Raw genomic sequence first — 21,748 nt, 5'->3', positions numbered from 1 at the left:
GATTCGCCATTGCCAATAGCTGCTTGGCGCAAGCGCTAGCAACACCATCCTCTCTGACCGCCTTCCGGCTTAGGGCCCTCCCACACCGACCAACTCGCTTCAGCTGCCCCGTCCTCGCTCTCAAGAGAGAGCCGCTGCAGCCAGCGGAATATCTTCAGCCTGTGCTGCATACAGGCGCGCAGACTACAAGCACCGCAGCCCGCCTACCACGCTTCCTGGTCCACGGCTCCCAGCCCACGTCCCACCCTTGATCCCTCCCCGCCATATACCCCGACATCCATCTCCATATCCCACCTCCGGTATTTTACCCACCACCACCCACGCCAGTCGCACAAACGAGTCGCCTCCCATCTATCCACTTCTCGACTCTCTGGACGAAGACGACCCTTCGCCCCTCACCTCGACAAACAAGACCAACCCCTTGCTTGCCCCACACTGATACACCAACACTACGACTTCCCTCGACCACCAAGTTTGCTGTCCCCTCACCGGAGCAGCTAGCCGTTCGAGCAACCTCACTCCGTTTCTCCAGAACCGAGAGACCGAGTGTTGCAGGTGCCGGTGCCATTGCCATTGCGCCTTCCTCTCAATTGTGAGGTGAGTCAGCGTCCGGTTGCTCTTTCTTTTGCTGTTACTCTCTCACCACCACTGCCACCACCACTTCTCGCTTTAGCCTGCATCCTCAACACCAGGTCTAGCCATACTGCGACCGTGTGCGACTGTTTCGCTGCTTTTGTCCTCTGTACCACCATCCCCACAGCGCCGGGCTGCAGCACGGCTGTCGTCCGCCGTCGCGCGCCTTTGCGGGTTATCTACCTGTGCGCTACTCTGATGCACCCACCCCTTCAACCGCCCAACACTTCAGACTGCCGGACTGTGTGCTGACATATCTTTTCAGTTCGACTACAGAACCGCAGCCACAAACACTGCCGCTCATAGCCGTAGCAGGTTCCAGACCGGTGAGCGATAATTCCCGCCATATCCCCGCAACGACGACTGTTGCATGAGAGCCATAGCGCTAACATCTTCTGAACAGACAAACAATAGCTCTCTGACCCAGATTAGAGGCTTGCTCGCACTGTCCTTGTGCTCATCAAATAGCAAGCATCTGCCAGGATCTTTAAAGGGACACAGAACGCCTCGTGCTGCAATCATCCTGCAAGCTTGCGAGTACGTTCCTTAATCACTTGCTTGGGCCGACGTCAGATCGTTTCAGATCCCACACTCGGCACCAGCATCGGCCCTCGGCCTCACATACCCACACTTCTGGAATACTGCAACCCACAGTAATGCCAAAGCCTAGTAAGTATGCTTTTGTGACATTCCCCGCTCTGCACTTGTCATGAGAACGTCTGCCGAGTACACCCACATCTCCTATATCAACTTCTCCTCCCACACTTCCTCTTTCGTCATTTCAAGCGTCAATTTCTATCATGTACTACGAGACAATACTGACTGTCCCTCAAGCGGACGCTCTCTTCACTCCTCCCTCTTCCTACTCTCCTCAGAAGCCGATTGCAAGGCTGGACCTTGGCTTCGACTCTCCCTCTGACGACGTGCTAGACGCTGATATCTTCAACATGACTGGCACAGGATCACCTCAACCATACATTAAAGAAGAGGTCGACGAAATGTCGTTCAACAACCGCTTTTTGGGGCACAATGGCCTCGACATGAACCACCAATACGCTAACGCTCAGTTCTCTGGGCACGAAAACGCCAACGGCATCAACCCCTCCGAGCTCAACATGAGCGGAAGCATGATGGGTAACCACTTTGGTACCAACAGCTACACGCAAGGCGGAGCTGGTATTGCCGACGACGAGCTTGCTGAATCTCTGGGCACCTTCGACCAGCAACCAGGCTTCAACAACTTTGCACAGGAGCAGGTTGGCCAGCAAGACTACTATCACAACCACACCAACAACACAAGCATGAACCAGATCTATTCCAACACACCGGACGACCTACCCATCCACAGCCCCTTCAATCATCCTGGCAACTTTGACTTCAACCAGTACCAATCAGTACCTCAGAGGATGAATTTCCCTGGCAGCATGCCGAGTGGATCCATGCGTCAGCGAATCACCATGAGCCGGACTGGTAGTGACAGCCGCACTCCCATGTCACCCAAGACCCCTGCCATGGCCGGTCTCCACCTCGGCACTCCAGACTCTGGTAACTTCACTCAGCCAATCATGACCAACATGCATCGCCACCAGAAGAGCGTCTCCGGCCAGTGGGATGGCACTCCTGGAAGCGCGCATTCATGGATCGACTCACCAACTGCGTCGCCCCACACTGGTGGTCTGCACCACCAACAGATCACCGATGTTTTGCATTCGGGCAAGCACAACTCACTCCCCGCCAAGGTCGACATTGGCCAGAATGCGGACGCAAAGAAGCGCCGACGTCGGGAGTCTCACAACTTGGTCGAGCGCCGACGACGCGACAATATCAATGAGCGTATTCACGACTTGTCCAGGCTCGTACCCCAGCACCGTCTCGAGGACGAGAAGATCCGCAAGCACATCAACAACAATGGACCCCTGTCACCTACTATGGGAGCCAGCGGTATGTCGCCTCCACAAGCAACGTCACTTCTTGCTGGTGGCCAAGGAAGGCGGGCTGCTGGCAACATCACACAAGGACTGCCAATCGAGGAGAAGGACAAGGGACCAAACAAAGGAGACATTCTCAACGGCGCTGTCAGCTGGACTCGCGATCTCATGTGGATGTTGTCCAAGAAGATACAGGAGTGTGACGAGCTAGCTGCACGACTCCAACAAGCCACTGGCGAAGAATGGGTCACTGAGCAGACGGAAGACGAGAAGCGCATGAAGACTGAAATCCTCGAGGCTCTTGAGAAGAATGGCTCTGGTACCTTCCGATACTCGCGAGGACCAGGTTCCGGACTCCGAGTGCCCAAGCACACCAACTTGGCCGGTGAGCCCCTTAGTGGCGTATCTCCACAAAGCCTTAGTCCCGGTATGCAGAGCACCGGTAGCGGTTCTGGATCGAACCAGCCACAGTACTGGACCAGCCTAAAAGAAGAGGATGAGTATGGCATGGACATGGGCTGATCTGAAGCATGTCAGGTAACCCAATTCTTCCGGTCTCCATATCTCTTTGTCGATTCCTTCACTATGATACCCCGCGATACCCCGCACCCGTTCCTGCATCTTGCTTGATGCATACGCTAGAGCTACATCAATGAGGCTAAAGGCGCCTCAGACCGGTGGACCATTCCTCGGCATGTCATCGATCATCGCCCTTGAGCCTGCTCTTCGCATACCGTCTCTGCTGGCCAAGGACGGATGAAGCTTTCGCTTGCATCAAGCACTTCCCATCTCGTTGCATAATATGTTCTACCCCTCCGTGGCACATCATCACCTTGGCTTTCGCTCATCATAACCCGAGCCTAGCCTATCCAACCGGAGCACAAAGGCCTTGGTCGCTCCGGTATTCGACACGCACTCCGTACACAGCGGTCTCACCTGTCACAATAGCTATGGCTACACCTTTCTGGCAGCTCTGACGACTCGCTTACTTTTCTCATTTAATCTTGTCTCATTTCGCATGCAAGTGGCGTTGTTTTATCTGTAGCTTTCGCACCTCATCACCCTTGCGCTTTTTTAATCACAATTTTTTCTGGTTAAAGGAAGGTACCTCGTTAGCATGGTCGGCGTGTTTCGGATTGTTGGCGTTCTTTGGTGTGGGGAATCGTGTTGCTGGAGGAGGGAAAGAGAATGATAGACATGCAGAAGACGTTCGGACAATGCTGGCTATGGATATGATGGGGCCTGTGGAAATTCCTTGTTACTTGTCGTTCTGTTACCTAGCTTATGGGCGCGTTATAGGTTGGTTGGTTCCAACTTCAATTTTATCTCACATGTTTAACTATGGCTTTTTTTTTGACTTGTTCAAATGAAGTGAAATTGGTCGAGCCGCACCGCAGTTTGCCCTGTCCAGCACACTGAAGCCAAGCCTTTTTTCTGCCAGGCTAGAGCTTTACAGCACCCATGATCTGCAACGGCATAAGCAAAATGCCATCAACGTTGGCCCGCCCACTCATACAAGAACACAAACCGTGCTCGTCGAGACTAGTCCTTGTCTTCGCAAGCCGCGGTGGGCGTCAACGCCACATCCAGCATGAAAATTAGCGCTAGATCTTGTACAACGACGACGCCCGCTATTAGTTCAGAGATAAGCAAAACAAAACAAAAGTAAGTCACACCCGTATATTGCGCCATCTTTTTCAACGGCGGCTTGGTTGGCTTGCCGCGGAACGGGGCGGAGGGGCACAAGGGACAAAAGCAACTTTTCGGAGTGGTGGGATCTATACATATCCGAGCGAGGAGATGGCTTTCCGAACGAAGGATTACGCCCTGTTTGTGAGACTGGACTGGAGTGGTCTCGGTTATCTCGGGTGGTGGGGGAAGGAGGAGGAGGAAAGGAAGAAAGAAAGAAAGGTGTAGATTGTGAATGGATGGATGGATGGCTAGGATGGTAATGGGGAAATGGTGACATGGTGACATGGGACAAGTTGGAATGGTTGGGTTATGTGCGAACTTTGGATTCGACTAGGAAGAAAGAACAAGGGGGAAAGAAGAGATGGAGATGGCACATGTAGTTTGTGTCGGGATGAGTTGGAAGTGAATTTAGAGTTTTGTTTGTTGGTATATCGCTTTCTTGCTTGCTTACCGCGGGTAACTGGTAAATTGAGCAAGTGTGTCGTAGAGTTCCCGCCAACCCCCTTCTTTGAAATAGCCGCAAAAAAAAGAAAAGAAAACAAAAAACCCCTAGTGTGGACTACAACGATTTTCTCAATAACCATCTTTTTTTTGCAGCGGTGATACGGTTACCTGCATATTTTCCCACTCCACAGTCTGCCGACTGATTGATTGATTGATTGATTGATTGATTGGGTAGTAAGTCAGATTGCTCAAGGAGAGGGGGCGTCGAGTGTTGCTTTTCTTTTGATTGGTTGCGGGCCTGGAGGCCGTTTTCCTTTTGTGATTTCTCTCTCCCCCCCCCCCTTGTCTGTCCTAGGTCTTTGGCACACAGACCGATCGTAGTGTTGTTGGGCGGGAATAAAAAATAATGGTAAACTGGGTGATCTGCCGGCAGGAAGCGGGGGAGGGAACAGGGTATATGAGAGAGAGGGGTGGATATATGTGATATGAACATTCATCACTTGCATACGCATGGGCTTGTTCATTCGTTTGTCGACCATTATCGAATTACCATGGTTTCGATTGGTGGGAACTTTTGCCGGAAGATAGAGAGAGACTCTTTGCAGTACGTGAGGAGAGTTTCTTCCCTTGTTCCTTGTTCCTTCTTTTCCTCTTGGTACAATGGAAAGGTGGGGTGTCATGATAGTTGTTGGCCTGTATGCAGCACAGAGAGATGCAACAACAGCATAATCCACCGCCTTTGCCGAATATCGCTACACGGCCAACTACGGCCATTATGGTGTGCCTAAGTTGTGTAACAGCATTCAACGGGGCGGAGTAGAGGGGGGACGGAAGCGAGAGGAGGGGGGTTGGTAGTACGATCGGTGACCAGGGTTTTTCTCGGTTGATCAAGGACGGGGATTGTGACTGGGTGGTTAGAATCGGTACTGACATCTGTTGTGCAACGTGCCTACGCATGCAGCGGTAATGGGCTGGGATTCTGTTAGTCGATAGTCGATAGTTGGCGTTGATAATGGGAAAAGCGATATGATAGTATATGCTATTATGCCGGTAATATTCGCGACCCCGGCTGCTGGTACTCAGGATGAGGGTTTTGACATGTGAAAGCACTTTTACTCAACTTCCGCATCGGGAACGTCAACGCACTTTTGTCTAGAAACTGGAGTGCGCGCATAGCAAGCCATATGTCACATTGTACAATGTCTAAACGTCCAAACGTCATCCCGTCTCCCGCGCGCTCAGCAAAATGAAAACGCTAATGTGCCGACGACGTCACGGCGCGACCACACCGTTTTAAGGGAACTCGGTCGTGTGTTAAGTGAACATTGCGCAACATGTCTCAGTGCGCGATCCGATAGCCGGGCATCGACAGGGGACAGGAGAGCAATGTTTGGTACGAGTTGATCCTCGTTGGATTGGGTCAAGTCATCGGCGGTGTTAGCTAACCGGCTGTACAACGGTTACACCTACCGATCTGCAGTGAATCTAGGCTGTGGGGGATGACTTGCAGGTCTCGGTTGCAGATCGTTGAGGAAGAGATAGTCGCCACCGCAGGAGAACAGGAGATGGCGATCGGTGGAGAGGGGTATCGCAAGAGTATGGTAACGGTAAAAGAAGTGTATTCGTACCGCCATTCTGTCAGGTCCCACAGAGAACGATGTGGCTCAGATAATGCTGTGCTATCTGCAACGCTTTGTCTTTCGTATGATCTGTTGTGATGCCTGTACGTCGCGCCGTCGCTCCCCGTGTCTACAACATCTGTCATTGACAGCCGTCATCTGCATGTCTTGGTCTGCTCTGCTCTTTTGTGTTCACCAAACTTCTTCGCGAACATCGATACCAGCCCCGCCGCGCCCAGTACCTCGATCATCCCCATGTCTCATAATGCGCATCACCAGGCAAGATGCAGGGCATCCCATTAATGTAACCTATCAGGCGGACTCGCTGCAGGACGCGCATGGTAGCCATTCGCGGGGCTCGGGTGCATCGGCTTAGACGTTGAGGGTGCGCAACAGGAAGAGTGGAGACTGTATTCGCAATGGTAGCATGAACTTGGTTCTTCGGATGCTACCGAAGCGATGGCCATGAGGCTACCACCCTCTTCACTCCAACAATATACGGCATCTTGTACCCCAAAGTCTACTTTTGCGACGTTTGGGACAAGGTGGTCGTGGGAGTTTTCGAGCCGGGGCCATCACTGTCGTCACCGAAGCCTAGGTTTCTGAATGAATCAGGAGCCATGAGATTTCTATAGGCACAAAAGTGGTCAGTAATGCGCTCATCAGATTCATAAGGACGTGCGGGATAAGAGTGAGTGTATGCAACTCTTTCTGAAGTCTGTCGGGACAATCTGGTGGTATGAGAAGACCGTTGTCTCTCCCTCGCTTGCTCTAAAACGAAGAACAGGAGGAAACGTGTCGCAATATATGTATTAGGAAGGCGTAGAGCACAGCCTGATAGAAGGGAGGCTTGATGTACGTACCGGTCCATACGGCATGATAGGTATGATTTGGAGAGGTTGCGACATTCGGGGTCGTTAGTCCCGCGGTGGGATTTGATGCATCGGAGGTACGATAGCATGATTTCCTTGCATTCTCCTGAGAGGAAATGTCAGTATGTTGTGTGCACTTATTGCGACGACGGATCAGGGCCAAGGTAGGCGGGATGGTAGGTAGAATGGGAAAGTCGAGGCTAGGTTCGCGTACCGTCGTGGTCGAGAGGAAACGAGCCTCGCTCTGGCCTAGAACGGACAAACAGTTAGCGAAAGTTACGGACAAAGAGAAAGAAGCGGGTATGTCCTCTGGGTGTCCGTGGTGGCATAATGCGACCGGCGCATTGAGGGAAGAACTCACGGATTTGGCCTAATGACCTTTTGACCGAGTCCAGCACCTCCAAAGTTACTCATTTCGATATGAAAGTGGCTTTTTATCGTATTTGAACTGTTTTCGGGAGTCCGCGATGCGGTTGTTAAGTGCAATGGCCGTAGTGAAGAGTGGTGAGTGCGGTGGAGTGAGCATCAGACAAACTTAGCGCCATCGGACTCGTTCGCTGGCCAGTGCTTCACTTCCATCCTTGCAGCCTCGGAATGACGCAACCACCATCGAACCTCAGGCACGATATGGCCCGCTAAAGACGCGCTTCGTGTTCAAGCAGATTATGCGCAGCTGACTCTTTGTTAGGATCACGTAGCACTAGGCTTCTAGGAATGACTGTCGCGAGAAGCCGTGTGGCAACCTCTGCTGACAATGCTCACGCCTTGTCATCTTATACAACAATGCATATTCCATGAAGACGGAGAATGTGCCTTTGGGTCGGCTGGAACCTGGCTTGTATGGCAATGTTGATTGGGCCTTTTTTGATCAACAGTACATACTCATGATTGGTCTGGTCCTTCATGTAGGCGCCGGCACGTGGTGGGGTCGTACAGATACTGCGCGAGGGGTTGCGTCTTACTCCTAGTCTATCGCTATCGTAGCAGAACTGCAGTACCATCTAGAGGGCCTTGCCTACACTGGTAGGTACGGTCGCTAGTATGAGCGACGCCCAAAAGACGCCGTCCCTACCTTTCGTTCCATGGGGTAGCGATCGATCTCCACGAGAAGTTACGACCACGAGGCTGCCTACACCATCCCAAAATAAGTTTTGCGAGCCTTGCAAAGCTTTCCTTCGAGGAGAGAGAGCAGAATGCTTGCACAATTGGGATAATTCGTGGAAACATGAGTACATTCATCATCTTGACGCAAAGTCTTTCCAAAGAGCTCTTGAGCTTCCTTGTGTCATCTGCATCCGGCTCCACAAAGCTTTTCAAAGCAAATATGGTATACTCAGCTTCGTCAAAGCGAGTTGCAACGGCTGACTCGCTGTTAGAACAACACGACCGAGCCGCTTATGTTCCGAGACCAACGCGCTATATGACAGATTGTAGGACTCCATTCTTCACAGATCACATCGAGACTGTTTATCCCCTTTTCGAACCATACGAGTGTAAGAACAACGATATTCTGGGTGTTGCCTATCTATACAAGACTGACCTTCGTGCAAAGCAATACCTGACATACATTATTGGCCCCTGACCCAAAGTACGGGGGATGCCAAGGCTCTATCATTCTTCAAAGACCAATACCATCAATGCCGACAGCAGCATTTGATGTGTCAACGTCTCGCACCCCACAACAATTTTGCGCCAACAAGAGCTATACATGTTGGATCTGCAGGAGAGAAAGTGTGTCTTTGTGATGACGTCGAGACGATTGCTGGAGCCGCCTACACTGTACTCTCACACTGCTGGGGAAAGAATCCGCAGCAGATCAAGCTGACAAAGCAAACGGAGGAGACACTCAAGCAAGGAATCGCCTTGTCTTCTCTGCCGAAAACCTTTCAGGAAGCCATTGCAATCACACGAATGTTCCAAATCCGGTATATATGGATTGATTCCTTGTAATGTCACTGCATCCATCTATTGTCTCGTAGTCACTAACCACACGAAGGTGCATCTTCCAGGATGATTTAGACGACTGGGCTGCAGAAGCTTCTCGCATGCGCGATATCTATAGCAAGGCTGACTTCTGTATTGCAGCTACCGGTGCTGAATCTGGAGATGTTGGTCTTTTTTTTGATCGTGATTTCGAGCTACTCACACCGGTCATAGTCGAGGCTACGTGGTCAAGCAAAGACGACTCATCCGACTTGCCAACGCCAGTTTCATACCTGTTCGGCATTCATCAACGTTCAGCAGATACAGCAATTGATTCTGCGCCTTTGAATCAAAGGGCATGGGTTGCTCAAGAACGTTTTCTCTCCCCACGAACTTTGCATTTTACGCGATCTTTGCTTTTCTGGGAATGTCACACATCTCTCAAAAGTGAAAACGACATAACGCCAGAAAGTAAGCAACGCAGCAGGTTGAATGCACTTAGAGTGTCGCTCAACGACAATCGATGGCAAGAACCTGGCGTTGAGCCCATACAAGACATCGCCCTTCACAACACTATCAATGATACCAATATGGAAATGATAAGAGAAGTCTACAGAATGTGGGATGGATTTTTGACCCTCTACACTTCATGCAAGATCACCAAAGAGTCAGATGTTCTAGTTGCACTAGTTGGCGTAGCAAACGAGGTTGGACATGCTGTGAGTGACAAACTGGTTGCTGGGCTCTGGAAAGCAAATTTCATCAAAGAGCTGTGTTGGAGATCACGCAGCAACCACAACTCGAGGCCTAGCGTATGGCGCGCGCCAACTTGGAGTTGGGCGAGCGTGTCAGGTAGGATCTCAAGTCCTCCATTCGAATATTCCACCAATGTATGCGATATGGCAGCAGTTATCGAACTCTCTGTTTTGACAAAGCCTTCCGGAGAAGTCGAGCAAGGTTCAGTGCTTGTGAAATGCAGACCTGTTCCAGGCACTATTCACCATGGCGGAACAGAATACTATTATACCGGGTTCACCTTCGACAGAAGTATCTCAAGTTCTCATTCAGCAGAATCTAGTATTCCTCGAGAGTATGGGTCGGTGCAAGTTCTGCTTGATGTTCTAGATGCGCCTTGTTACAACGCTGATCAAGTGATCGACGCTCAACTGCTTGTGCTCTTGAGAGGGGAACTCAGCTCCATGTATTCGATGGAACCTCAGGGACCGTTTGAACTGAAAGGAATTCTTGTAGTGGAGTCCGAGAACCATGCGGGTGCTTTTGAAAGGGCTGGGTTTTTCGAAGTGTTGAATGGAGCTGCGGAGTCAGTGCTGGCAGCGTACGACCAAGCTCGCGTTCAAAACATCTTGCTTGTTTAGTCTTTATGTAGATATCTAGGGAGATTAGGCTCTCTTAAGCTCTGAGTACACTGTTGGAGTTGTTCTAGGAAGTCTGTTACATAGCTACAACCCTGAGTAAGAGATTCTATGAAGTGCTTTTACTACAAGCTCAGTCTTACGATGATTACAGAAATCGTTTGATAAGCCTTGATATCGTCTTGAAGATGTTTAAACCATAATCTCCTTCAGATGAAGGTTGGAGAAAAGCGCGGAGACTCAAGAGCTCAGGAAGAAGTGATTGGAGGGTCGCACAGGAATGGGTTTTCTCCGTCTTGGCAAACCCCAGATTTTACCCCACATTCCGACGATCGATACCAGCGCTCAACATAGGAAAGATAACCGATATCCGATGGAGAAGTGACGTTGGAGGTTGTAGATCTATACCAGACTCAATACGGCGACCATGGCAAGTAAAGTCGGGCCGCACCAGTGCCGAACATAAAATATCACTTCCGCAATAAACAAATTTCTATTTCGTCTCTTTGGATCACAATTATCTTGCCAGTATGAGGTTTGACACACTCCTGCTTGGAGGCCTCTGCGCCATATCGAATTTTCCATACGCCTCATCAGCACCGCGCTCTGCTCGCTCTACTCAACATGTCCCGGAAGTCAAGAATCGCATATTCGTTCTAACAGACATTGGTAACGAACCCGACGACTCAATGTCTCTGGTCCGGCTACTCGTGCATTCCAACCTCTACCAGATCGAAGGCTTAGTAGCAATAACTTCATTCTGGCTTCCCAATGCTACGCTTCCCAATATGATCCACGACATCGTAGACGCATACGGAGCCGTTCAGTCAAACCTGCAATCGCACAGCAACACCTCCTTCCCAACAGTCGACGACTTGAAAAGCAAGATTGGCACCGGACCCTCCGTCTACGGCATGCAAGCCTTACATCAACTGGAAAAAGGAGCGAATATCACAACCGGCACCCAAATGTTGATTAACGCCGTCGACGCTTCCCCCTCACCACTATACGTACAGCTCTGGGGCGGAGCCAACACCCTCGCCTCCGCGCTCTGGACCGTAAACCGCACTCGCTCAGCCTCAGAACTAGAGACGTTTACCTCCAAGCTCCGTGCCTACGCCATCTCAGACCAAGACGACACAGGCCCTTGGATTCGCCGTAACTTCCCTAGTATGCGGTACATTGCCTCGCGCCATGGATTCAACCAATACCCAGTCGCAGCGTGGGTCGGTATAAGTTCCACATCCGTAGATCCAGGGGGTCCAAACAACGACATCGTGTCGCAGGCGTGGCTCACAGAGAACATCCAGATTGGCGAGCTAGGCAAAAAATATCCCGACATCGCGTATGTGATGGAAGGTGACTCGCCCAGTCTGCTTTACCATATTCCCAACGGCCTGGGAAACCCCGAGTACCCGGAGTGGGGCAGCTGGGGCGGGAGGTACACGAGTAACCCACTCGATGGCGATGCAGCTGCGCAGCAGTACGGCGATGCTGTGGATATGGCACAAGGTGTGAACGGCGAGATGTTCCTTACGAACCACGCGTCAGTGTGGAGGTGGCGCGGTGCGTTCCAGCACGAGTTTGCTGCTAGAATGCAGTGGACGCTCAGCCCTTGGAGTCCTGGTTCTAACACCACGCATCCACCCGTGGTGTTGCTGAATGGAACGTCTGGCCCGGATGCGTTGCATCTCAACGTCAGTGGTGGGGAAAACATGACGCTAGATGCTTCGGATTCGTACTCGCCGGACATGGGCGCTCGTCTTAATTTCACCTGGTTCCAATACTCGGGTCCGTCTTCATACCAATCCTCGCCGAGCGATGTCCCCACGGTCAACTTGACAGATGTCTCAGGGCCGGATGCGAGCGTCGTGCATTTCACAGTGCCGTACGGGATGTACAAGTCATGTGTAGCTGACGAGGATGTGACTGAATTTGGCCAGTGGGGAGAGAAGCAGAAATGTCCGGTTCTACATGTCGTTGTTGCTGTAAAGGATGCAAGCGCGGCGCACCCAATCACCAGATATAGGCGAGTACTATTACATGTGCAGCCCTATAGTCAAGAAGAAAAACGCTGAAAAAATTGTGTACTGGTAAGTAGCCCTTGATAGAGAACAATATCAGTGGGTTAGCCTTTGCCTGCGTCTTCCTCTACCCCAACGAACATGAATAAGGTGGAACAAGAAATTTCTGCACAGCTTGATTGGAAACGTACATGGATCCAACTAGGGTAGTCATGCGATATCAAGACATGATACTAGGCCTCAGAATGACCTGCCTCCCAATCCCTGTGTGCTTGCTCGCCCGATCAAAAGCCGTCTCCCAGTCATCCAGTCCAAAGATTTCGGTTTCAACAAATGTTTCAGTCCTGGGGAACAACCCTCGCTCCAGCATTTTGACCATTTGCACAATATCGCTTCGTTCGTACATTAGCTTACCCTTTAGCGTAATGTTACGCCCAACGCAATGCCACGGAGCGACTGGTTGATCAACAAAGCCCATTAAACTGGCCCTCCCGTTTCGACGAAGCGCACTCGTTGCAGCCCTAAGATGCGTCGACTTGGAAGCTTGCAGCGGTGTGAAATCCTGCACGGCATCGATGACACCGAAGTTCTGAAGCGTCTTTATTTCCGTGGCCTCGTCTCCGGTGATCTTCACAGTCTCGATCGAGGCACCTGGGGTACCCTTGAGCACATGCTCTTTCAATCTCGCAAGCTCTTCTTCGTTGCGGCCCAGGGCGATGACTTTTGCGCCCATGGCGATCGCTACCTGCACGCCCGCGCCACCGTATCCGCCAGTTGCAGGACACACGACGATGGTCTCTCCAGGTTCGAGTGTGATGTCTCGTAGTCCGCCAAAAGGGACCATAAGATACCCGATGTACATGAGATCTTCGATTGAGTAGCCCAGGTTCTGGCATAAGATTGTTTCGTTTAGAATAATGCAGTTTTCAAGCGGAAACTTTGCGTACTCAGCGAATACCCCATCGCGCCAGACATCTCGCATCAGCTTCTTACTGCCTTCTGCACCGCTGTCGTGAATTGCAGATAGGAAGAGCGTATCTGGATCATCTCGCGCATGAACTACGCAGTCAACATAGACAAGTTGACCCTCGGTCAAAGTCGTGGCGTCGGGTCCAACGGCTGCGATCCGTCCGATCGCACTGCCCCCACCGACTATAGGTGTTGGGAAAGAGTAGTGGCGTTCGCCGTTGTAGACTTCGCGGTGGTAGGAGAGGATCTTGGCGGCTTCGATGCGGACGATGGCGCTTCCTGTGTCGGCCTTGGGCATTGGTTTCTCAACGATCTGGAGGCCCGTGTCGACACTGTCGACCTGCAGTGCGTGGTAGGTGGCAGGTAAGTGATTTTCCATATTTGGAGAAGTGATTCGGGCTGGTTGTGCAGGCTTGGAGGTAGCAATATGGTCTTTGAATCGACGCCTTCTTATACTGCTGCGAACAATGATCACAGAAGATTGAGTCGACGACTTGACGGATATAGAGTCAGCCGCGTGCATTGCAAGACGAACTGTGACGGAGATAGACGGAGTTATGGATGATGTCAAGAGCGAGGTGACTCCAGAGTGCCATGCTGCTCGGTTCTTACGCGGACAAGCCGGAGAACACAGTCGGTCGTCGGAGATCGAAAGAGAAGAATACTTGACCCATGCGTGAATAAACCGGTACGTCAGTTCACTACCTTCCATTTGCACACAATAACGTCTACAGACAACATGTTATCTGAGCAGACCATGGTCAGGAACCGAGACAGCCTTAGAATACAGCTTCTTCTTCGAGTACCATGGAAAGTACAGCCGGGCCGCGTTGCAGATCTTACCGCATTCAGGGAGTTATGCCATCTTCTGTCTCAGCGGGTCTATGAAGGTGAAGTTGTACACCCTCGCCGAACTCATTCGGAAACGAGACCCCCCATGAGTCTTCCGGCCTCCTCCCCAACGACGCATTTCCATCATAAACCGACCGAGGCGGGATGCAACCCGCTTAGGGATAGCTCTGCCCATTCCGTGATGTGTTCACATCAGTTTGCGCAGTGAACATGAGACGAGAACCAGGTAGTGTGTGGATTCTTTGCGCTATTCCAAAGTGTGGCGTCTTCAGCTCGTGTTCAGTGAACTTTCAGGGTCCATTTGATGGTCGAGAAGGCGGGGTGCCTGGAACATGCTGGGCAGCGCAGCGCCGACAGCCTCGCAATCCAGGGGCTAGTGAGATATGTAGGGGCGTGAGCGAAAGGGGAGTGATGCGAAGAAGATCGAGTCTGGGTTCCACTGAGTGCACCTGTTAGTCATCGAGGTCGCCGGCCCGAACCGACACCAAGAATTCAACCAATGAGGGAGAAGCCGAACATTAGAGCGTTCAGCTGGCGCCGCGTAAACTGCACATTCAGTCTCACTTCATCACTCCTTCATCTGGACGTGAGCACATCTTGACAGTCGGTTGTACGCTCACGAGGCCGGTTTTATGTCACCAGATCGCTTCACCAAACCTATGCGCGTCAAAACTGTGTTTTTCACGCTGCATTTATACTAACGAACGGTGTATGCGGCTCAATTATCTTGCAGACGCAGTGACATCGCAACCTGAAAAGATAAATGTAGTAAAGATCAAACTAGAATTAACCTGGCTACGACATTGTCAGAAACTACTCGAGCTACTCCCATGTCAACACCACTGCTCAACACCCAAGGTTTAAGCTCCCGCACCATCGATCTGCTTGGCCGCTGGCTTGTCATCCATTGCCAAAGTGCTAGTCCTTGCAGCGAGCTTGTCCGCCTGAGACTCCGCACCACCATTCGTATCGGCAATCTTGAAGGGTGACGTCGTTATCCTCCCGTTTCTACGAGCCACATACTGATCCGAAGTAGCCACTCCCTCACCGATGACACCCGCCAGAATTGCACGCGCTTCCATTTGATTGGCGTTTGTCGCTACTGGGTTACCTGACTCGTCAAGGGAGACACTCTGGTATTTGGCCGCCCCAACCATGCTCTCCGCAATCCTTTTGCGGCTATCATCGGAGAGGGTCGCGGAACTGGTAAGAACCACGCGGTAAGCATTGTCGTCGACCATAGAGGCAGCGGAGCGGACGATGCAAGTGCCGATGACGGCTTTGCTGAAGTTGGTCAGCCCACTAGAGGCAAAGCGGTAGCAGAAGAAGAAGGCATCAACACGGTTGAGACCTCCAAGCTCGTCGAATGTGACCTCACTACGTAATCGTTAGTGAGGTATTCCTCTACAGTCCATGCTGAACGGTCACTTACTAGAATCGCTCCGTCTGCGCAGACCCAGAAGCGGAACCAAACAGCTTGTTGATGACCGTGCCAGCCATTCCGGCGATGCCTTCCATGACCTTGCCATCGGCAAGCTTTCCAATGATCTGCTTGACAAACTCGCCAAGGTCACTACTCTTGGCCGAGAAGACGTCGATGGAAGTACGACGACTGATGATATAGCTGATCTTCAGAAGCTTGTGGTCATTTCCGCTGTTCCTGAAGATGGGTCAGTTCCAGTTCTCGTCAATCTATGACATCGCTTACTCCACAGAAGCCAGGAAGTTCTCAAGCTTCTCTTGTGCCCATTGAGATGCGACTTCGACAGCCTCTTCCTGTTGTTGAAGGGCATCACGGTCGGCACTCTCGGCCATGTTACGCGCGGCTGTAGCAACTGCGGCCATTTTGGAGGATACCTGCGGAGAGTAAAGAAGGTTTAGAAAGGTCTCTGTTGCGTTGAGTGTAGTAGTGAAGTCGTGAGTTCAGATGAGAATGATACAATACAGCTTGTGGACGAAGGGTTATTTATGGTCCACTAGAGCCAGTGCTGTTCTTCCACTTCGAGCGTTCCTGTTCACTCTCTCCATCAAATCTGCCGCGGGAGGCGTGACGCGTTGTTCGTCACAATGATCCAGACCGCTAAGGCCAAGCTTAACGACACCAAACTAGTGTATCGGCAAGACCGTAGGCAAGGCTCAGTTGAATGTGTGGGACGTTTCCCCAGGATCTGTACTGCCGATCTAGTCAAGCGAGAAAAGTAAGGGCATTCATTATGGTGGGGACATATCGGGTACCCCCTGGTCCCGAAGCCCAGCGTACTCAGCTCAAGCCACAACTTTTTCAATATACGCTAGGCACGAGACTATGAAGATCTGAAGCCGAGTTTACGAAACCATGGGTGGGCCCACACGGTAGCGACACAGAATCCGTAGGTACTTGCAAGTATTGTTCGTGAATCAGAACATCTCCCAAACACTATACGGAAACTTACAACTCGCCATATTATCACTTTGGCTAGCGCCATTCTTCCACAAGACCTTCACGAATTACGAACAGCATGGGATTCTTCGATGTATTCGTCGATATGTATGAGGAAGTCAGCCGCAAAGCAGAAGCCGCGTTACAGTACGCTCGACATATCGCAGAAGAAGCACAGAGAAAACTTCGCGAAGCGATTGAGGACGCGGAGCGAGTAGCCACAAGTTTAGCAGACAAGGTCGCAGACACTGCGAAAGGTGTCCAGCACGACCTCGAAAAGTTGACACCGAATTTCGACGAAAAGCTAAAACAGATTATGGACGAAGTAACAGAGGTTGCTGCAGCTGCAGCAGAAGATGGAGTGGATATCACCGAAGCGATCAACTCAGCCGTGGAAATTGCCCTGAAGAAAGTAGAAGAGGCGTTGAAAGCTGTGATCGATGCTGTCAATAGGTTTTTATGGCAAGCGCAAGAGACATTGTTTGGATTTCTGAAGGGAGTACTGCCGGACTGGCTACAATGGGTTCTAGACAAAGTCAAACAAGCTGTCCAGTGGGCTCTTCGGGGTCTGCAGTCATTTGCTGACAAGCTCAAAGAAGGGATATCGATTATCCTAGAGAAGATCAAATCAGCCATACAAGTATTCGTCAAGAGAGTAGGAGAAGTACTCGGACCAATCTGGAAGTTCGTCAAAGCGCTCTGGAAGTTGCTGTTTGGAACCGAGCCAGAACATTGCCAAATGGTGGCAGAGTGGTTCGAAGAGAGAATAAAACGAACCGAAAATCAATTGCTGTGAGCATCTCCACCGATATCTCGGATAGTAGCTAATGCCGGATGTCTTAGTTACAAACATCCAACGGAACCGGTCAGCGCGCTGATCAAGAAGCGTACCTACCTGGAGCTGCTACCCCCAAATGAAGATGCTTGGAAGACAGTCGCTCTTGAGTTCCTGAACAGGGGAGACAGCATCCCAGCGTGGAGCGCGCATGGAGCGCGAATGACATCGCTTCTCGCGAACACAAAGCCCAAAGCGGGCAATGTTGCTCAGTTGACCTGGGACGAGCCATTCACTGATGCGCTGGGCGGACGGCAGCGCGTTCAGATTAGCGTACTGTACTTTCGGTGGAAGACCGAGGAGTTTCGCAAAGTTTCCTCTGGCTTCCTCGGCATTTTGGCTATGATCAGTGCTATCGGGCCGCCGGATGCAACGAACATACTGTCTCCTACGGTCCAGCCCAGGCGACCTCGCCCATTGCAGATGGACCCGGCGACAAAGAAGGCAATTTACGATGAAATCGCGCCATACATGCGGCGCAATCAGCTGGAAAGCTACCAGTCTTCCGCGAATGTGACCACTTATGACAAGAGTCAGTCACAACAGCTTAGAGTCAGGGGTGATGACGGGGTCTGGAAGGATGTGAGGAAGTAGATCTAGATGAGCTCGAGCGCGCAAAAACAAGCCTTGTTTTTTCCAGAACCGTATGTTGTGGCTTGCGTGAACGTCCTAAAGAGAGAGTGTCGCGTGGCAAACGTCGCTAGAGCTAACCGTGTCTAGAAATGTGTATGCTAGCTTTTGCCTCAGGCGCGGGGTAGTGCTCTCCTTTTAATTGTGCTGTAACCAATTTAAGAATAACGCTAATGAAACGCGGCCCAAATCTCACTCTGACCTGCTTGATGCGTCGAAAACAAGCGATTGTGGAGTTGGTGGTTGACTTCGGCCCGCTACGCAATTGCCGGTAACACCACCTGAAGTACGCGCTAGAACCTCCACCCGCTGTGAGGCGTGTAAACACTAATGAGTGGTCTTGAGTGGGTGTTTTCGATTCCGTTCACACCACTTTAACTAAAGTAGCTAAAGCCTCTGGTGCGGTTGTATTTCTGATGGGAACCACCGAACGCACACTGCATGAGCGATATACGGTCTAGATCTCCCGTTCAGAGTTGTCCAAGGAAGCCATGTCTCAGCACGTGCTACTTCAGCTTCTCCAAGATCCCACACCAATGACGAGGCGTTGTGATTCGGTCAATCCGGTGCAGGAGCACACTCTCCTATGCCCAATGTTGCGACTGCACAACCATGGGCTTGCGCAAGCGACCTCATTGTAGCGAGACTGACCATTGACACCATGCACTTTGGTCACACGGTTCCGTGGCTGATTAGCATCAGTGACAAAGAAAGGAATGGAGGCTGTCAGCGGGCGCGAAGCTTCCAGTGGCTACCTGAGAAATGCGAGGGTCGTCGCAAACATGGAGAACACAACGAAGCTCTGGAAGTCTCGATCAAGAGACTAGATCTTCTCATATCCCCAAACGAGTATAAAGACGTGCATCTATTCACATCCAGCTTCTCTATTCGCATCTTACATTGCATTGAGGCTCCTCCCTACACTTGTACATTCAAAACTTCATCATACCTTCCAGTTCTTTTCTCCCACTCGAAACCACCAAACATGATGCTTCCCGACATAGGCGATAAAATCTTCTTCCCTCGCCAACAGGGAGAGCTTGTCAAGATAGCTTGGTACCAGAAAAACCAGTGTTGCCAGGCAGAATACTACCGCACCCCTGCATACGTCTTGAAGTCGCTCAAGAAACAATCTCCATGTGAGTAGCTGGCGAAGACCTTTTTCAACCTAGAGCTTTTCATCTTTTAACCCTCATACAAGAGGCTGAAGACATTCCTAATTGATGCTTTAAAGATGAGACTGTCCTGTTCATCGCCCGCGAACGCTTCGACGATGTATATCATCTCGTTCCTGAAGCCTTGTCCTCGCTCCAAACCGACCACGTGAAGAAAATCGAGATTCAAGCCGACGAAAACGAAACCAAGGAAGAGAAGGCTGCACGAGAACATTGGATTCAGTGTGAAATTGACGAAAAGTTCTTCTACGGGCAAGATAACATTGAGAATCCAAAGTACAGATGGCTGGTGTACCACCCCAAGGAGAGAGAGCCGGCTCAGGTACGTGAAGTCCTTATGTTCTCTTACCCTTTTCTTTCCAAATCGCTTCCTATTCCGTTCATCACTAACAACGTGTACGCAGGGTCGCTTTATCGAGGCTACGCCTCAGCTGATTGTTGCAAACCTCATCTCGGTCATTCCCTCGGTGCAAACGCCCACGGGTGGACTAACCATCAACTTTGATGAGACTACCGCTAAGAATGTACAATCCTGGGGTGTCAGACTCTTCGGTCATAAATTGCACCAATTCGGCAAACCTGCGAAGAAGGAGCTCGAGCTAGACCAAAAGACAATCGACACGATCAAAGACATTGCAAATAAGGAGTCGCCCAAAGACCCAGAGCTGGAGAAAGGTGCTCCTATGTTTGGTATGGGTTTAAATGGGGCGGGTGTGAAGGGTGAGGCACCCAAAGAAAAGTTAAGAAGATCTTAACCTGGGGTCTCTACTGATCGTGGGTATGTGTCCATCCACCTCTACCAAGGGTGCGAATTGGTGGTCTCGTAGCTAGTCCAGTTGTAGCTAGGCGCTGCAGCGAGAGATGCGGTAGATGACCATACGGTGGAATGTGACGAATGCGATCTGCAGAAAGAACTTTAGTGTGTATAAAACCACCTTGTAGCTAAGTCTACTATATTGTGTCCAGCTCTTCTGGTGTACATCAAGGTTTCAGTCGTGTCAGCGAGCTTCCATTCCTCATGGTTTAGAGCACATCATCTGTGCAAAGGAACTTGGCATATAACGAATATTTTCTCACTCACTCCCTGCACGACCCTCACAGCTTATCACATAAAATCCTGACTACCAAAGAGCGCTTTATCCCCAAACCCCCAACCCACCCCAAGGCCCACCACTCTCCGGCCAAGCCGGATCCTCCACCCTCCTAAAGCACGCCACAAACTTCAACCCCTTATTCCTCTCCACCTTCTTCCCCTCCTCAGTCTCCACCCTCATCGCTTTCACACACTCATCCATACCCACGCCCTCGACCCCATCCACCGTCTCCCCCTCCTCAAACACCCTCTCCACGCGTTCAAAACTTGGATGCTTTTCAAAATGGTCCCTCATCCACACATGCAGATCCTCGACATCCGTAATCGTGTACACGATACCCCCCGGACGCAGCACATAGGCGTATTCTGCGTTGAGCGTCCACGATACGATGCGCGCTTTGTGTTTGCGCTGCTTGAAATGCGGGTCGGGAAAGCAGAGGAAGATTTTACCGAGTTGATGTTTTTGAAAAAAGTTGGGTAGGAATTTCATCGTGTTGGCGCGAATGCAGGATGCGTTTTGGTAGGCATTCGTTGAAGCGTTTTGGACGCGGAGGGCGCGGACTTTTTCTTGCACGTATTCTGTTACCGAGGTGCGAATCTCCATGCCTGTGCAAAATTTGTTAATGTTTCCCATAATCATTCATATATGTGTAGAGTGTTTTGCTGGTTGTTCCTTGTTTTGCCACCGGGTTCTTTTTTTTATGACTATGGGAGCTGTGCGGGCATGTGAAGTTGTTATCCTTACCTAGTATCAATGTATCCGGGAATTTCGGTGCAAGGGCGAAGAGTAGACCACCAAATCCACATCCAATGTCTGCGATTTCGACATTTTGCGTAATTGCATTAAGCTTCTGCTGCTCTTCAATGCTAACATCATGTGACTCATTCTGCGCCTCTCCCATCTCTTTCTTTGCATGTTTGGCGTACTTGGGGTACAGACTGGCCCAGTCCATGTCTGCAGGGCTCGTAGGGCTACGTCCATGTTATTGACTTTTCTCAGTAGAAACAAAAACATCAAAATTAATCTTACTACGTGAGAGAGTGATCTGAGAAGGGATTTGCATGGGCGCGTTGTCTATAAAACTTCTTCTTGGGTAGTGCGCCTTGTTGCTCATCTGTTTGGAGGGATTTCCTGTATTCCTCGCGCCTTGTGCGCTTTGCTGGTTCGCCTGGCATGTTTGCGTGATGTTCGAATATAGCGGCAAATTGCTGGATGGGCAAGTAACTTTGTTGGTGTCGAAGGGTAGATGCACAGGTGCTGAGGTAA

At 50.8% G+C, this 21,748-nt stretch overlaps 8 protein-coding genes across 8 annotated transcripts; 4 read left to right on the top strand and 4 right to left on the bottom strand.

The window, feature by feature from the left end:
- Positions 1–1,433: 1,433 nt before the first annotated feature.
- On the top strand, positions 1,434–3,083 carry GT037_005425 (hlh transcription factor (gamma); the record flags this gene model as incomplete). The annotated part of the gene is made up of 1 exon (XM_038930472.1): positions 1,434–3,083. One exon carries the CDS (start codon positions 1,434–1,436, stop codon positions 3,081–3,083), a length of 1,650 nt encoding a protein of 549 aa, XP_038787422.1.
- Positions 3,084–6,836: 3,753 nt separating this feature from the next.
- Positions 6,837–7,602, bottom strand: GT037_005424 (uncharacterized protein; the record flags this gene model as incomplete). The annotated part of the gene is made up of 4 exons (XM_038930471.1): positions 6,837–6,945; positions 7,180–7,294; positions 7,403–7,437; positions 7,550–7,602. 4 exons carry the CDS (start codon positions 7,600–7,602, stop codon positions 6,837–6,839), a joined length of 312 nt encoding a protein of 103 aa, XP_038787421.1.
- Positions 7,603–8,844: 1,242 nt separating this feature from the next.
- Positions 8,845–12,575, top strand: GT037_005423 (uncharacterized protein; the record flags this gene model as incomplete). Its single annotated transcript, XM_038930470.1, has 4 exons — positions 8,845–9,113; positions 9,185–10,486; positions 11,014–12,372; positions 12,536–12,575. Coding segments are annotated over 4 exons (2,970 nt in total), but the record flags the coding sequence as incomplete, so codon positions are not given.
- Positions 12,576–12,728: 153 nt separating this feature from the next.
- GT037_005422 (uncharacterized protein) lies at positions 12,729–13,856 on the bottom strand (the record flags this gene model as incomplete). The annotated part of the gene is made up of 1 exon (XM_038930469.1): positions 12,729–13,856. The coding sequence occupies one exon, from the start codon at positions 13,854–13,856 to the stop codon at positions 12,729–12,731; it is 1,128 nt and encodes a 375-aa protein (XP_038787419.1).
- A 1,333-nt stretch (positions 13,857–15,189) lies between these two features.
- On the bottom strand, positions 15,190–16,174 carry GT037_005421 (uncharacterized protein; the record flags this gene model as incomplete). The annotated part of the gene is made up of 3 exons (XM_038930468.1): positions 15,190–15,706; positions 15,762–15,989; positions 16,038–16,174. 3 exons carry the CDS (start codon positions 16,172–16,174, stop codon positions 15,190–15,192), a joined length of 882 nt encoding a protein of 293 aa, XP_038787418.1.
- Positions 16,175–16,827: 653 nt separating this feature from the next.
- Positions 16,828–18,177, top strand: GT037_005420 (uncharacterized protein; the record flags this gene model as incomplete). Its single annotated transcript, XM_038930467.1, has 2 exons — positions 16,828–17,540; positions 17,592–18,177. The coding sequence occupies 2 exons, from the start codon at positions 16,828–16,830 to the stop codon at positions 18,175–18,177; spliced, it is 1,299 nt and encodes a 432-aa protein (XP_038787417.1).
- Positions 18,178–19,198: 1,021 nt separating this feature from the next.
- Positions 19,199–20,143, top strand: GT037_005419 (uncharacterized protein; the record flags this gene model as incomplete). The annotated part of the gene is made up of 3 exons (XM_038930466.1): positions 19,199–19,352; positions 19,448–19,710; positions 19,793–20,143. 3 exons carry the CDS (start codon positions 19,199–19,201, stop codon positions 20,141–20,143), a joined length of 768 nt encoding a protein of 255 aa, XP_038787416.1.
- A 381-nt stretch (positions 20,144–20,524) lies between these two features.
- Positions 20,525–21,657, bottom strand: GT037_005418 (uncharacterized protein; the record flags this gene model as incomplete). The annotated part of the gene is made up of 3 exons (XM_038930465.1): positions 20,525–21,087; positions 21,227–21,453; positions 21,512–21,657. The coding sequence occupies 3 exons, from the start codon at positions 21,655–21,657 to the stop codon at positions 20,525–20,527; spliced, it is 936 nt and encodes a 311-aa protein (XP_038787415.1).
- Between the last annotated feature and the right edge of the window lie 91 nt (positions 21,658–21,748).

Source organism: Alternaria burnsii, assembly GCF_013036055.1.
Source record: "Alternaria burnsii strain CBS107.38 chromosome Unknown 740, whole genome shotgun sequence".
Lineage (NCBI taxonomy): Eukaryota > Fungi > Ascomycota > Dothideomycetes > Pleosporales > Pleosporaceae > Alternaria > Alternaria burnsii.
Note: the sequence above shows the minus strand (reverse complement) of the source record. Positions and strands in the feature narration are given on the sequence as shown.